The sequence below is a fragment of the Primulina huaijiensis genome, chromosome 2 (genome assembly GCF_012295235.1).
Source record: "Primulina huaijiensis isolate GDHJ02 chromosome 2, ASM1229523v2, whole genome shotgun sequence".
Taxonomy (NCBI): domain Eukaryota; kingdom Viridiplantae; phylum Streptophyta; class Magnoliopsida; order Lamiales; family Gesneriaceae; genus Primulina; species Primulina huaijiensis.
Window position 1 is genome coordinate 28,870,318 of NC_133307.1, and position 14,400 is coordinate 28,884,717.

A 14,400-nucleotide genomic window follows, 5' to 3' on the forward strand; every position below is an offset into this window, starting at 1 on the left:
TTGGGAGTATTAAAATATCGAGAAAACAACGGATTTGGATGGAAATTTTTTTAAAAAAGGGAAAAAACTCACATAAGTTTTTGTNTGGGTCATGGGGCGGGTCTCGGGTCCAATTTTTGAGACCCGTCTGANATAGGACCCATGACCCGCCCCATACTCAGACGGGTCTCAAAAATTGGACCCGAGACCCGCCCCATGACCCATTTAGTATGCCCAAACCCGCCCCAGATGGGGTGGGTCTATTGCGGGTCTGGGTAAAACCCGGACCCATTGACATCCTTACTTAACTCTATGCTTCATTTGGAGAGTAGGTTTTTTTTTTGTGACAGTATCACGAATCTTTATCTGTGAGACGGATCAACTCTACCGATATTCACAATAAAAAATACTACTTATAACATAAAAAATAATATTTTTCTCATATATTACCCAAATTATACTACGTATGATTTTAAATTTGGGTAATTTTTTATTATATGTATGATTTAATTAAAAGAAACCCACAATTATACTTATAACACTGTTCATTAGAAATTCATAACCCTGGTAACCGTTCAGATCGATCGAGTTGCGACCAGAAATGGCAGTGTTTTTCAGAAGACTGGCAAAATCTGCAGTCGCTTTCGGAAGCCAGACGAAGTGCAATACTGGCATTCGCTTCGGAACTCTTGCAGGTGTATCCGCTGGAATCTCCTCTTATTACTACTTCTCCTCGCCAAATTTGGTAATATATCACTTCTTCGATGATTTAGGGCCGAAGCATGGCTTTGTCCTTGTTTTCTACGGGGGTACATGTTTAATTTTAAATCGTAATAGTGAAAGCTACGATTTTGTTGGATTCACGCACTTTCAGTTTTGGTATTCTGCTGCTGTACTCGTGATTTAACTGAATTTAGAGATGTTGTGTATTTGGGTTGTTTCTATTATGTTTCTTTATCAAATATCTTATTTTTTTATGACTCAGGTTTACTTGGATCAACTCAATGAAGACGCTGTACCAAAAATTGGTATGTAAAAGTTCCTCCTTATGTGAAGAAGGTCGTGATTCAGGTCTCATTGATTTCTTTTTTATCGGTGATTTTAATTTCAATCTATAGTAGCGTCAGCACGACTACAAGAGTTTCAATCATATTGAGAGGCTGAAGAAATCACTTCTCTGACAATCCTGACTAGTTGTTTTACTAGCATGGCTAATATTCATGAAACAAGTCTCAATTAGAATTAAATTATGATGAGACCTAAGCTTCTCGAGTGCGTATTTGAATGTACAAAGAAATAATAGTCCTAATTTTATTAAAATACCTGGTAAAGGAAAAAATATATAAGGGAACATGGAAGTACCTACCCATGACAGATGAAGCATGGTTGATTAACTTAAAATAATTTTGATCCACTGACAGACCTGTTTTGTCGTTATTACCTCATGGAGCCCTTGGATTTTGTGAAATTTCTTGATATCTTGCCTTGAGAATGGACACAAGTTTGTAGGTAAAAAACCTCTACTGTGGCAATTGAATCTGAGCTATCATGAAACAAGATGTATTTTGCTGTATCCCAAATCCACGTTGCATTCACATGAAAGTTTGTTTGGTTTTAATCATATAAACAGTATTATAATTTGAGTTAGGAAGATGATGATGTTTAAATGCACAAGGAAAAATGTGTTAGAACTGTATTTTATAATTGTTATTAGAATCTAAGCAATTTCTATATTCTTTTGGCTTTGAATCATGTTAGTAGAATATCTCTTCATTTCTCACCATAAATAATGTGTTGTGTTGCATGTAAAAAATTATTCATATAACTGAATATCATATGTTTTGAACCTATGATTGCTCTTTTTACCTCGCAATTTGTTGATTCTATTATTTGCTCTCAGCCCTGAATCCAGATAAATGGATTGAATTTAAGCTTCAAGACAAGGTGGAGGCAAGCCACAATACTCAGCTATTTCGGTTAGTCTCTTATCAGTTTTTTTACCTCTTATCTTTTTGTCCCTTGAAGGCGTGTATTCTTTTGAAGTATGGTAATGTCTCTCGCGATTCTTCAGTTGTTCCATCAACTCAAGCCTCTTGCGTGGGCTAACCTCATAAAAGTGAATTAGAGTGGCTAGGTGTGGCAGGCTTTAGTTGGATATGATTGTTTCTGGAGTTTGGTTGGGGAGTGGGTTGGGGGGCACAGAGGAACTCTTGACGAGATTATGTGTGAGCAAGAGGAATGTATAGTCATAAAACTGGTAAGAATATTAGTGACTTTTCTGGGATAACTATTCACAGAAGGAAGAATGGCTCTCATTATTTCAGCAGAGGATTTTTGTGGGAACGATTTCGGATTTCCTCAAATTTTGAATTACCAAATATCTCTATCCAGCTCGTGTACGAAGCCTTATGTTTTCTGGATGATTGATTTGATGACAAAAGAATCTTTATTAACTATAAACTAATACTTAGAATTGACGAGGGCATTGACTGAAAATGGTGTCACTCCCTGTACACTAAAATAAAATAATAATAATAATAAAAACTGACTAAAATGGTGCCACTCCTTCTTTACTATATAATAGGGGATTACTGATTCACTTCAATGTCCAAATCCACAGAAACCAACTGTGTTGCATAGGCACATGGAAGGCAAGATTTTTCTGACAGAGGACGGTGTGGCTATGGATGTGAGTGAGGTGAATTGATATAGAGAGGGGGTCAGCTACTGAGAGGGTGCTGGCATGGGTGGAGATGATACAAATTACTTTCATAAACCTTAGTCAAATCCATATATTAAATTAATCATAGATAGAACTGGTTGAGTTCAGGTGGAGACTCTCCGGCTTAAACCCCTACAAAAGTTCCTTTTGATTTTGCTAACTAATCTAAAAGCTCTCTTATAGTTCTTTTACTGATCTCAACAAGATTATTGTAATACCTGAACTTTTCTAAGTTGATAACAAACTCTTGAGCTTAGAGATGAACTCTTCCATTTGGTATTTTTTAATTGTTTTTGTTGTTTACTTTTTCTGTTGCACAATATTTAATGACCAACCCTCCAAAATTAAGTCTTCTAGGCCATAAATATTTCAAGATTCTTGTTCACTGTTAACATGTTTTTCACGTCTTTTACAAGTTGTGATGGCTCAAAGTGTTGATGCAAAATAAGTGACTTATACTCTTTGTTATCTGGTGTTAATGATATTGACCCCTGTTTTTTTAATTGGTAGATTTTCATTTGATCCCAATCTGAAGTTAGGTCTTGATGTTGCTTCTTGCATTATTACAAGGTAAATTCACAGGATGTTGTTAATTTCTGCATAATTCTTTATTTTTCCAATTAGGTTTTTTAATTTTCTTTGATACAATGATGTGCAATTTGTCATATCTGTTGTCGTTGACATCTCTCACTGTTAATTTTGTGTAGGGCTCCAAAACAAAATGATGCTGATGGAAAAACCAATTATGTGATTCGCCCGTGAGTTATTAAAATTTGTACAGCAGTAGTTTACCTTATGTTTGATGTGTACAAAGTTGGTGCTAATAGTCAGCATAAAACTCCCATGTCTCTCTACCTTAATGATAACTCCCAACTCCTTTTATCTAATGTGTTGGTCTTAATTAAAAAAAAATTCTTTTATCTAATGTGTTAGTATCAATTAAAAAATTATATAAATTGAGTTTCTTTCATAGTTATTGTTCTGTGTGTCAAATCTGAATTTTGCTGTATCTAAGCATGAGTTGAATGACCAACAAAATTCTTAGGAGAAGCGAGGACTGTCGAATTCAATTTTGCCAATGTTTTATCAGATGCATCATCATGTTTCAAGCGGCCTATTCATTTTTTAAGCAACCTATTAATACTGATTAAACTCCAATCAGCTAACCCTCATTCAACTGCCTGGTCCTTGCTGAGATTTTGATAGGGCTAGTTACTAGAAGCAATGAGATCAATATGTAATAAGAAATTTTTTTTCTCAAGCTTCTTTTATCTGCAGTTACACTCCTATATCAGATCCAGATGCTAAGGGATACTTCGACTTATTGATAAAGGTATTATTTTAAAATTGATTTCCATCCCTAAAAATAATCATGCATGCCTTTTTCATCAGTCTCTGGGCTTTCTTTTTTATGAAAACAGTTTCTAGTTATTCGATCTTGTTACAGGTGTATCCTGAAGGTAATATGAGTCAACATTTTGCTAGCTTAAAACCAGGAGATGTGGTGGAAGTGAAAGGGTAAGTAATTCAGGGGTCATTGTATTTAAATATAATGTTATCTGTGTAATAATCAGCTAATATGCTTGTTTTATCCAGGCCCATCGAAAAATTGAGATACAATCCAAACATGAAGAAACATATCGGCATGGTAGGATCATCATTAGAGTTTCACTTTAGTGTGTGTTGTGCAAGTAAAGCTATATTAAGGTGACTCACAGTTCAAAATAAGAATGGGCTTGGAACTATCAGCCATAATTTAAATCTATTCTCAGAAAGTGCAATTCCAGTGTGTTGACTGCCTGTGACGCGTCTTGGTTCACAAAAATAAGTCCAAGATGCTGAGATTTTATTTCACGTTGAATTACACTCTGGCTTGATGTAGGAATGGATAGAGGTGAAGAGTGAAAGGGAAGTAAGGGAAACTATCGAAATAGATTTATAAATTGATAAATTCATAGGATATTAAAAGTTAACCGTCAACTTATATCGCTCTTCAGCAAAAAGATGTCAATGATGCCAAAGAAATTAGAATTCTTTGCATACTTCAGTACACAATAGACATATGGCTAAGGTTGTCATGAGATCCGAAGTATGATAATTTTGAGGTTGGGACTGAATTGTACTTTCAAAGTTGTGGATCTTACGACCCCACACGATTTATGAATTAATCTTTTTTCAACTTCTAAATTATAAAATTATACTCCACATGACCTTCTATATTGAAAGTGTGATTGTTGTGACCCAAATCACCGACATGGCCTCTCAAATGTAGTTTTGATGATAGTTATTAGAGACGCAAGGCGCAATCTGAGGCACGAATTCTAGGCATGCACTTTATTGTTATGAAGCTCCACATCCAAAAAAATTACGATATATAATGCAATATTTAATTTACAAGATTTTAAATAACAATAAAAAAGCTAGAAGCAAAAGTAAATAACTCTATCTTGCACTTAATTTTGCATTTACTATCTCTGCCACTAGAGGTGTGCTCAAATAGGGCCTTGACTATAAAGCACACGAAAACCGACTCTTTGTGGTTGGAGCGGAAGTGGCTTAAATGGGCTACCTACCTTATGGGGTATCTTAATAGTCTATTACTGTGCTTCATCGAAAGATAGTGCCTCAACTTGTGTCAAGGTGCAAGGCTGAGCTTTGGCCCAAGCCTATCACCTGCCTTGTGGGCTTTCAATAAATATGGTTTTAGTGCTAGATATAGGAATAATGTATAGTTTAATACCCTGCATCGGAAGAGCACTCGTTTACTGCTGAGCTAGTGAAGTCATTGCTAGAATCCATGGATAGCGGAATTTAAGAGTTGTCTATGGTGACCATGTTCATTCTCGGCTCCCAGTTGGAACTGAAGTATGTATCTGGATAATTAGTACTCCATCAATTGCCTCAACCCAAATGTCACACACCTTGATACATTTAGCGTCATCAACTTCTAGTGGTTTGGCTAAAGCTATTTCCCAAATCAGAATTTTTCAAGTGCCAAAATTTTTGAATTTTTTTCTATGCTTGTCTTGTTGTCCATATTACTTGTTACAGTGAGCGGCTAGCGAATCATCAGAGATTTGGTGTAATTTCCATATCTGTGAACTTAAATACTCTATTTAATTTGCTGAAGAATGTGATAATCATGCTTTTATGTAGGTTCATTGAACCAATATTGCGTAATCATTTCTGTGAACTTAAATACTCTATTTATTTTGCTGAAGAATGTGATAATCATGCTTTTATGTAGGTTCATTGAACCAATATTGCGTAATCATTTCTCACTTTTTTATTCAGATTGCCGGAGGATCTGGAATTACTCCAATGCTTCAGGTGATAGATGCTATTGTTAAGAACCCAGATGATAATACCCAAGTAGGCCTTAATCCCATTTTTCGTTTTTTTGTTAAATCACTTCTGCTTTAAAAAGTTGATCAATGTGATTTTTGAACATAAATGATGAACTTTTACTCTTTTAGGTATCCCTGCTCTATGCTAATGTATCTCCTGATGACATACTTCTCAAAAAGAAGCTTGACCTACTTGCTGCAAGCCACCCAAACTTGAAGGTGCTACAATCATCAACTTAACTTTTTACCATTTGTGTTGAAATTTGCTTCTTTTTTTTCTTAATCGAGTCAGATCTGATTACATCTCTTATTCAGGTATTCTACACTGTCGACAAGCCAACCAAGGATTGGCATGGAGGCACTGGTTACGTATCAAAGGACATGGTTGTAAAAGGCTTGCCTAGCCCCAGTGATGATACACTTATTCTTGTAAGCTTCTTTGCTTTGAATATCGGTGACCTAACCCCGTCAATATAATCTGATAATGCAGCGTGAGAGTTATGTTTGGAAAGGGTAGGCAATAGTTACAGCAACATGTAGCAAACACTCTCTATGTTTAAGCACATGCAGTTTTGATTATAAAGGAGATAAAAATCAGTTCATTTACGCTTGTTTGACCTGGAGAGCTCGTTTGTAATTTGAGCCTCTCAAATTTACTGCTGTTACGTGCATTGTTTGTACCTCAACTTTACAAACAGTATCACCTGCATTACTGTCAATACCTCATCTTAATCTCTAGCCCCACAAAGGAATTACTAGTAACTTCTATCTGCTTCAATGTGGTTTCTTATGTTTTTGAGAGATAAGTCTGGTGTTGTTTTCTGGGACTAGAGGGTCTCAACTCGATACTTTGCGAATGGAGAGTTGTTAGCACAGTGAATGATGGGAAAGGTTGATGGCTGCAAGAGATGGTAGAATTTTTGTAGACAGGAGTGACTAGTAGATGTCTGTTTGGTGGCATCAATTGTGTGAACTCGTGTCCGTAATTACGTAAGGTGCATACTACTGCATCCAGTACCAGTTACTATGTGTATATAGGTGTTTCATGTATCCAAATATTTCGAAATTAATACTTGCCTCTTCCAAATAACCGATTGCTAGAGCAGTCAAAACTGGCTAGCGAAAGCCCGGCATACCTAGCCAGTTTTTAGTTATGTTAAGCTGCGGGTCGGGGCGGGCTGGCCCACCATTTGTGTTGATAAAGTGTCTCGCAAGTTGGCCTAGTTTATTGGATACAGCAAGTGACTGGACCTCCTGGTTATTGGCCATAACTGTGAGGTGATCAAAATGAGTCAACTGCTGTTGCACCAGTGGATTGGTAGGGGAAGACTTTGTGGACTGGAAGGACCGGTGCTACATATAAAAGGGTAACTCCAGTGAAGAGAAGAACACTTTTAATTCGAGATTCTATTCCACAATCAAAACCCGAAGAAAAAGATTGAAAGAAGTCACAAGGAGATCCAAGAGGGTTGAGAGGTTCTGAGGGGAGAAACTCGGTTATTCTTTTTTTCTGGGTGTAAAAGCTTGTACTTGTTAACTTTTTCTATTTCAATACAGTGGCAGTTTCCTCCCATGTACGTAGGTCGTAAACAACTGAACCACGTAAATTTCTTGTGCTTTGATTGATTGCTTATTGTGTATTCTTGATCCTGTGATGCTTGGTTCTGTAATTGTTCACGTACAGTTCTTGGTTGGGTATCAAATTATGGTTATTCTAACAATTTGGGCGAACGGGAAATTGCCAACCCAACTTGCGTATTTGGCAGGCCGACCCGGCTGGCCTACATCATTATGACGACTCTACTAATTGAATAATTTTACGTGGGAAATTGTTTCACTCGTTTCTGTTGCTTTTCCAGGTTTGTGGCCCTCCTGGACTGATGAAACATATATCCGGAGATAAGGCAAAGGATCGATCACAAGGCGAGGTATACATCATTCCAATAACCAAAATCTCCCCTCTTTTTGCCACCTTTTTCTCTGTTTGCAATGATTCCCATTGCCTAATCATTTTTCCTCTTCGCAGCTGACTGGCATACTCAAGGAAATTGGCTTCACAGAAAACATGGTTTTCAAATTCTGACCACCAATTTTGATTATTGTCACGAATGAGGTGTCGAATAAATATACTTTGATCACACAAAAATACGATTTCGCGAGAACGTAGTTTCCTCCATTACCGTCGTGGATATTTAGTATCCGGAATATATATCTATGGACAGACGAATGTATTTTATAATAATTTGGCTTCGTCCGTTCCATTTTCTTTGATATTTATTTCTATATGATAAATGTGGAAAATGGTTTGTGTTGAACCCATCCTCAGAAGCATCGCACTCCAAAAACAATAGATGAAAAGTGAACCCTTCTGAAATTCACACGATGGGAGTGAATTTTGATGTTTTTTTCTCGTTTGTTTACTTTCTGATTTCACATTGTTTGATTTGTGTTTCATGAATACAAAATAATTTCTGATATTTATTGTGTATTATAAATTTATAGTGTTTGTATATTTTATTTGGGGTGGTCCTATAGGTTATTGGGGTTTCAAAGGCGTTTATCATTTATTGTCTGGATTTGTCGAATGTTTAATGATAATGGCTCATTTATTATCTGTATGAATATATAAGTGTCATCAATTTTAATATGTTGTCCATAGTATCAAATATATATGTGCAAATGATATTTTTGGTATGCGATTTTCATTTTTTTTTTAATTTTTTATCATGTTAATAATGAATTTGTATTTTTAGTCTTGTAATTTACATTTTTTAAATTTTTAATCTTTTTGCAATAAATTTTCATTTTTAATCTTATAATTTTTATGCTTTTTTTTTTATTGGAGTCGGTAGTTTTTGTCGGCAAAAAAAAAAGATAGACTTAAAACAAAATCATGTGACCAAATATTAAAAAAAAACATATAAGTTATATGATTAAAATTGAAATTCACCACAACATGGTCAAAAGTGGAAAAAGTGTATATTACATGATCAAAAATTTAGTGTACTCAACATATATTTTATATGATAATATTTAAATATTTTTTCATTATATCATGCAAAAATATTTATGGGTAGGTACCATCCAAAACATAACCTAAATCCGCTCTGGTACTAAACTGATGTATTCGTTAGAAGAGCAATCGACGTAAATAAATTGCAAAATGAACCTAGTTGTTAATTTGGATAATACCCTTAATAATTATTCTATTAATAAAAAAAATACCAAAATTTTGATGTATGTATCTGGATAACTGACTCTTGAGTACCTTGGTGTATGTTGGTGAATTGTTGTGCAATGGGACTCAACACGTTCGTTATGACTAGGCCTAGAGAACCGTTACCTTCGTACTCTCTTGATAATTTGTACCCCATCAATTGCCTCAACCCAAATGTCACACACCTTGATACATTTAGCATCATCAACTTCTAGTGGTTTGGCTAAAGCTATTTCCCAAATCAGAATTTTTCACGTGCCAAAATTTTTGAATTTTTTTCTATGCTTGTCTTGTTGTCCATATTACTTGTTACAGTGAGCGGCTAGCGAATCATCAGAGAGTTGGTGTAATTTCCATATCTGTGAACTTAAATACTCTATTTAATTTGCTGAAGAATGTGATAATCATGCTTTTATGTAGGTTCATTGAACCAATATTGCGTAATCATTTCTCACTTTTTTATTCAGATTGCCGGAGGATCTGGAATTACTCCAATGCTTCAGGTGATAGATGCTATCGTTAAGAACCCAGATGATACTACCCAAGTAGGCCTTAATCCCATTTTTCAGTTTTTTGTTAAATCACTTCTTCTGCTTTAAAAATTTGATCAATTTGATTTTTGGACATAAATGATGAACTTTTACTGTTTTAGGTATCCCTGCTCTATGCTAATGTATCTCCTGATGACATACTTCTCAAAAAGAAGCTTGACCTACTTGCTGCGAGCCACCCAAACTTGAAGGTGCTACAATCATCAACTTAACCTTTTACCATTTGTGTTGAAATTTGCTTCTTTTTTTTCTTAATCGAGTCAGATCTGATTACATCTCTTATTCAGGTATTCTACACTGTCGACAAGCCAACCAAGGATTGGCATGGAGGCACTGGTTACGTATCAAAGGACATGGTTGTAAAAGGCTTGCCTAGCCCCAGTGATGATACACTTATTCTTGTAAGCTTCTTTGCTTTGAATATCGGTGACCTAACCCTTCAATATAATCTGATAATGCAAAGTGAGAGTTACGTTTGGAAAGGCTAGGCAATAGTTACAGCACATGTAGCAAACACTGTCTGTGTCTAGGCACATGCAGTTTTGATATAAAGGAGATACAAATCAGTTCACTTACGCTTGTTAGACCTGGAGAGCTCGTTTGTAATTTGAGCCTCTCAAATAGGCTTGTTAGACCTGGAGAGCTCGTTTGTAATTTGAGCCTCTCAAATTTACTGCTGTTACGTGCATTGTTCTTACCTCAACTTTACAAACAGTATCACCTGCATTACTGTCAATACCTCATCTTAATCTCTAGCCCCACAAAGGAATTACTTGTAACTTCTATCTGCTTCAATGTGGTTTCTTATGTTTTTGAGAGATAAGTCTGGTGTTGTTTTCTGGGACTAGAGGGTCTCAACTCGATACTTTGCGAATGGAGAGTTGTTAGCACAGTGAATGATGGGAAAGGTTGATGGCTGCAAGAGATGGTTGAATTTTTGTAGACAGGAGTGACTAGTAGATGTCTGTTTGGTGGTATCAATTGTGTGAACTCGTATCCGTAATTACTTAAGGTGCATACTACTGCATCCAGTACCAGTTATTATGTGTATATAGGTGTTTCATGTATCCAAATATTTCGAAATGAATACTTGCCTCTTCCAAATAACCGATTGCTAGAGCAGTCAAAACTGGCTAGCGAAAGCCCGGCGTACCTAGCCAGTTTTTAGTTATGTTAGGCTGCGGGTCGAGGCGGGCTGGCCCACCATTTGTGTTGATAAAGTGTCTCGCAAGTTGGCCTACTTTATTGGATACAGCAAGTGACTGGACCTCCTGGTTAACGGCCATAACTTTGAGGTGATCAAAATGAGTCAACTACTGTTGCACCAGTGTATTGGTAGGGGAAGACTTTGTGGAGTGGAAGGACCGGTGCTACATATAAAAGGGTAACTCCAGTGAAGAGAAGAACACTTCTAATTCGAGATTCTATTCCACAATCAAAACCCAAAGAAAAAAGATTGAAAGAAAAGTCACAAGGAGATCCAAGAGGGTTGAGAGGTTCTGAGGGAAGAAACTCTGTTATTCTGTTTTTTTTTCTGGGTGTAAAGCTTGTACTCGTTAACTCTTTCTATTTCAATAAAGTGGCAGTTTCCTCCTGTGGACGTAGATCGTAAACAACTGAACCATGTAAATTTCTTGTGCTTTGATTGATTGCTTAGTGTGTATTCTTGATCCTGTGATGCTTGGTTCTGTAATTGTTCACGTACAGTTCTTGGTCGGGTATCAAATTATAGTTATTCTAACAATTTGGGCGGAGCGGGAAATTGCCAACCCAACTTGTGTATTTGGCACGCCAACCCGGCTGGCCTTCATCATTTTGACTACTCTACTAATTGAATAATTTTACGTGGGAAATTGTTTCCCTCGTTTCTGTTGCTTTTCCAGGTTTGTGGCCCTCCTGGACTGATGAAACATATATCCGGAGATAAGGCAAAGGATCGATCACAAGGCGAGGTATACATCATTCCAATAAACCAAAATCTCCCCTCTTTTTGCCACCTTTTTCTCTGTTTGCAATGATTCCCATTGCCTAATCATTTTTCCTCTTCGCAGCTGACTGGCATACTCAAGGAAATTGGCTTCACAGAAAACATGGTTTTCAAATTCTGACCACCAATTTTGATTATTGTCATGAATGAGGGTCAAAGAAATATACTTTGATCACACAAAAATACGATTTCGCGAGAACGTAGTGTAGTTTCCTCCATTACCGTCGTGGATATTTAGTATCCGGAATATATTTCTATGGACAGACGAATGTATTTTATAATAATTTGGCTTCGTCCGTTCCATTTTCTTTGATATTTATTTCTATATGATAAATGTGGAAAATGGTTTGTGTTGAACCCATCCTCAGAAGCAATAGATGAAAAGTGAACCCTTCTGAAATTCACACGATGGGAGTGAATTTTGATGTTTTTTCTCCTTTGTTGACTTTCTGATTTCACATTGTTTGATTTGTCTTTCATGAATACAAAATAATTTCTAATATTTATTGTGTATTATAAATTTATAGTGTGTGTATATTTTGTTTGGGGTGGTCCTATAGGTTATTGGGGTGTCAAAGGCGTTTATCATTTATTGTCTGGATTTGTCGAATGTTTAATGATAATGGCTCATTTATTATCTGTTTGAATATATAAGTGTCATCAATTTTAATATGTTGTCCATAGTATCAAATATATATGGGCAAATGATATTTTTGGTATGCGATTTTCATTTTTTTAAAATTTTTTATCATGTTAATAATGAATTTGTATTTTTAGTTTTGTAATTTACATTTTTTTTTTCATTTTTAATCTTGTTGCAATAAATTTGCATTCTTAATCTTATAATTTTTATGCTTTTTTTTAATTGGATTCGGTAGTTTTTGTCGGCCAAAAAAAAAGATAGACTTAAAACAAAGTCATGTGACCAAATATGAAAAAAAAAAAAAACATATAAGTTATATGATTAAAATTGAAATTCACCACAACATGGTCAAAAGTGGAAAAAGTGCATATTACATGATCAAAAATTTAGTGTACCCAACATATATTTTATATGATAATATTTCAATATTTTTTCATTATATCATGCAAAAATATTTATGGCTAGGTACCATCCTAAACATAACCTAAATCCGCTCTGGTACTAAACTGATGTATTCTTTAGAAGAGCAATCGACGTAAATAAATTGCAAAATGAACCTAGTTGTTAATTTGGATAATACCCTTAATAATTATTCTATTAATAAAAAAAATACCAAAATTTTGAAAAATTCCGAATCCAATTAAAAATGAAACATAGTTAATTTCCATATTGCTACTTTACAAAAAAGGTTGAAATCGATTATCTTTAAATACCTTATAGGATTAATTCTGATAGTGAAGTAAAATAGTGCAAGACAAATTCAAAACTAACGTATGTATACATATAGTAGTAATTATTTTACTCTTCATTTTTTTAAAACTATAAGAAACCAAATAAAAGGAAAAGACATTGTACCAAAAAATTCATCAAAGGAAAAGAGAGGTAACATGGGAATAGTACATGATTTCTTAGGGAAAAAATATCAAGATCAACTGTATAAATTTGTAGCTATTAACTAGCTAGTCATCGTGACTAAAAATTAAACTTGTTCCCTTTACGTTGTTTCTTGGAGTGTGACTCGGCCCTCCCGAAAATCGGGCACATGCCACAACCCGAGACCCTAGGAGAAGGTGGATCGCTCAAGGCCGAGACCTCCTTAATAGTATTCGTCGCGCAATACGTGTTGCGTGTAATCGTGCATACTTGGTCATATCGTGATAATTCTTCGAATTTTGCTTTTCCCCAGAGCTCGACGGAGAAGAACTTCTGGTCATCCCAAACTAGCCCAGAGGACCCTTGCCTTCTAAATGATGTTCCGGATCTTTGCAAACCAGCCATATCTTCTGTTTACACTCTTTTTACAATTATATTGGATCTCTCTTTCTCTTGCTCAAAAGCCAAGATCGAAGAACTATATATATAGATATATAGCACGATCAGTTCAATTCTTGATGAAATTTTTGGTGTTGGCTTCTGTAAATTGATTGATTTGATAATGTTTAACCTCGCTTTTCTTTCCAAACGCGATGTATATATATATGGTCATCGGATGTACATTTCAAATTTTCAAATGGATTAAAGAAAATAACAAATATAGAGTCATAGGGCAAGTGAGGTCACAATGAAGAATCTCTATATTTGGTTGAGGCCATGGGGAATTAATTGGTCTATTGACTAGTCTTTTCTTTTTCTTTTTTTTTTTTGAAGGAATTATTCATTTCTTTTTTAAAAAAAATAAATAAAAGTGATTAAAATGTGATCCAGGAATCTTTAACTTGTTAAATTTACATTTAATAGTAGGTTGAGTCATCTAATAATTAGTTCAAGATCCGATTCATCGTTTTCTTTTCTCCAGTATGATTATGTTATAACTATATAATTCGGAATTAGGTTGATAGAGTCTTCATGTTTCAAATCTACATAGGATCATGCTTGGATCTAATTAGTGTTTTATTTATTTGAAAAATGGATTGAAAGATTATTTTCCAGTAGTAAGTTTCAAGTTCTTGATATA

The 14,400-nt window shown here is 35.2% G+C and overlaps 1 protein-coding gene across 2 annotated transcripts; it reads left to right on the forward strand.

Annotated features, from left to right (window-relative positions):
• The first annotated feature begins 477 nt into the window (after positions 1–477).
• LOC140971369 (NADH-cytochrome b5 reductase-like protein) lies at positions 478–12,160 on the forward strand. Of its 2 annotated transcripts, none has more exons than XM_073433604.1 (13): positions 478–724; positions 965–1,007; positions 1,880–1,955; positions 3,212–3,271; positions 3,409–3,459; positions 3,980–4,034; positions 4,149–4,219; positions 4,298–4,349; positions 9,733–9,810; positions 9,918–10,007; positions 10,104–10,217; positions 11,700–11,768; positions 11,868–12,160. In XM_073433604.1, exons 1-13 carry the CDS (start codon positions 581–583, stop codon positions 11,922–11,924), a joined length of 960 nt encoding a protein of 319 aa, XP_073289705.1. In that variant the 5' UTR covers positions 478–580; the 3' UTR covers positions 11,925–12,160. The 2 variants fall into 2 exon arrangements, with proteins under 2 accessions (XP_073289705.1, XP_073289704.1); XM_073433603.1 differs by lacking the exons at positions 9,733–9,810; positions 9,918–10,007; positions 10,104–10,217; positions 11,700–11,768; positions 11,868–12,160 and adding exons at positions 5,996–6,073; positions 6,178–6,267; positions 6,364–6,477; positions 7,908–7,976; positions 8,075–8,309.
• The last annotated feature ends 2,240 nt before the right edge of the window (positions 12,161–14,400 follow it).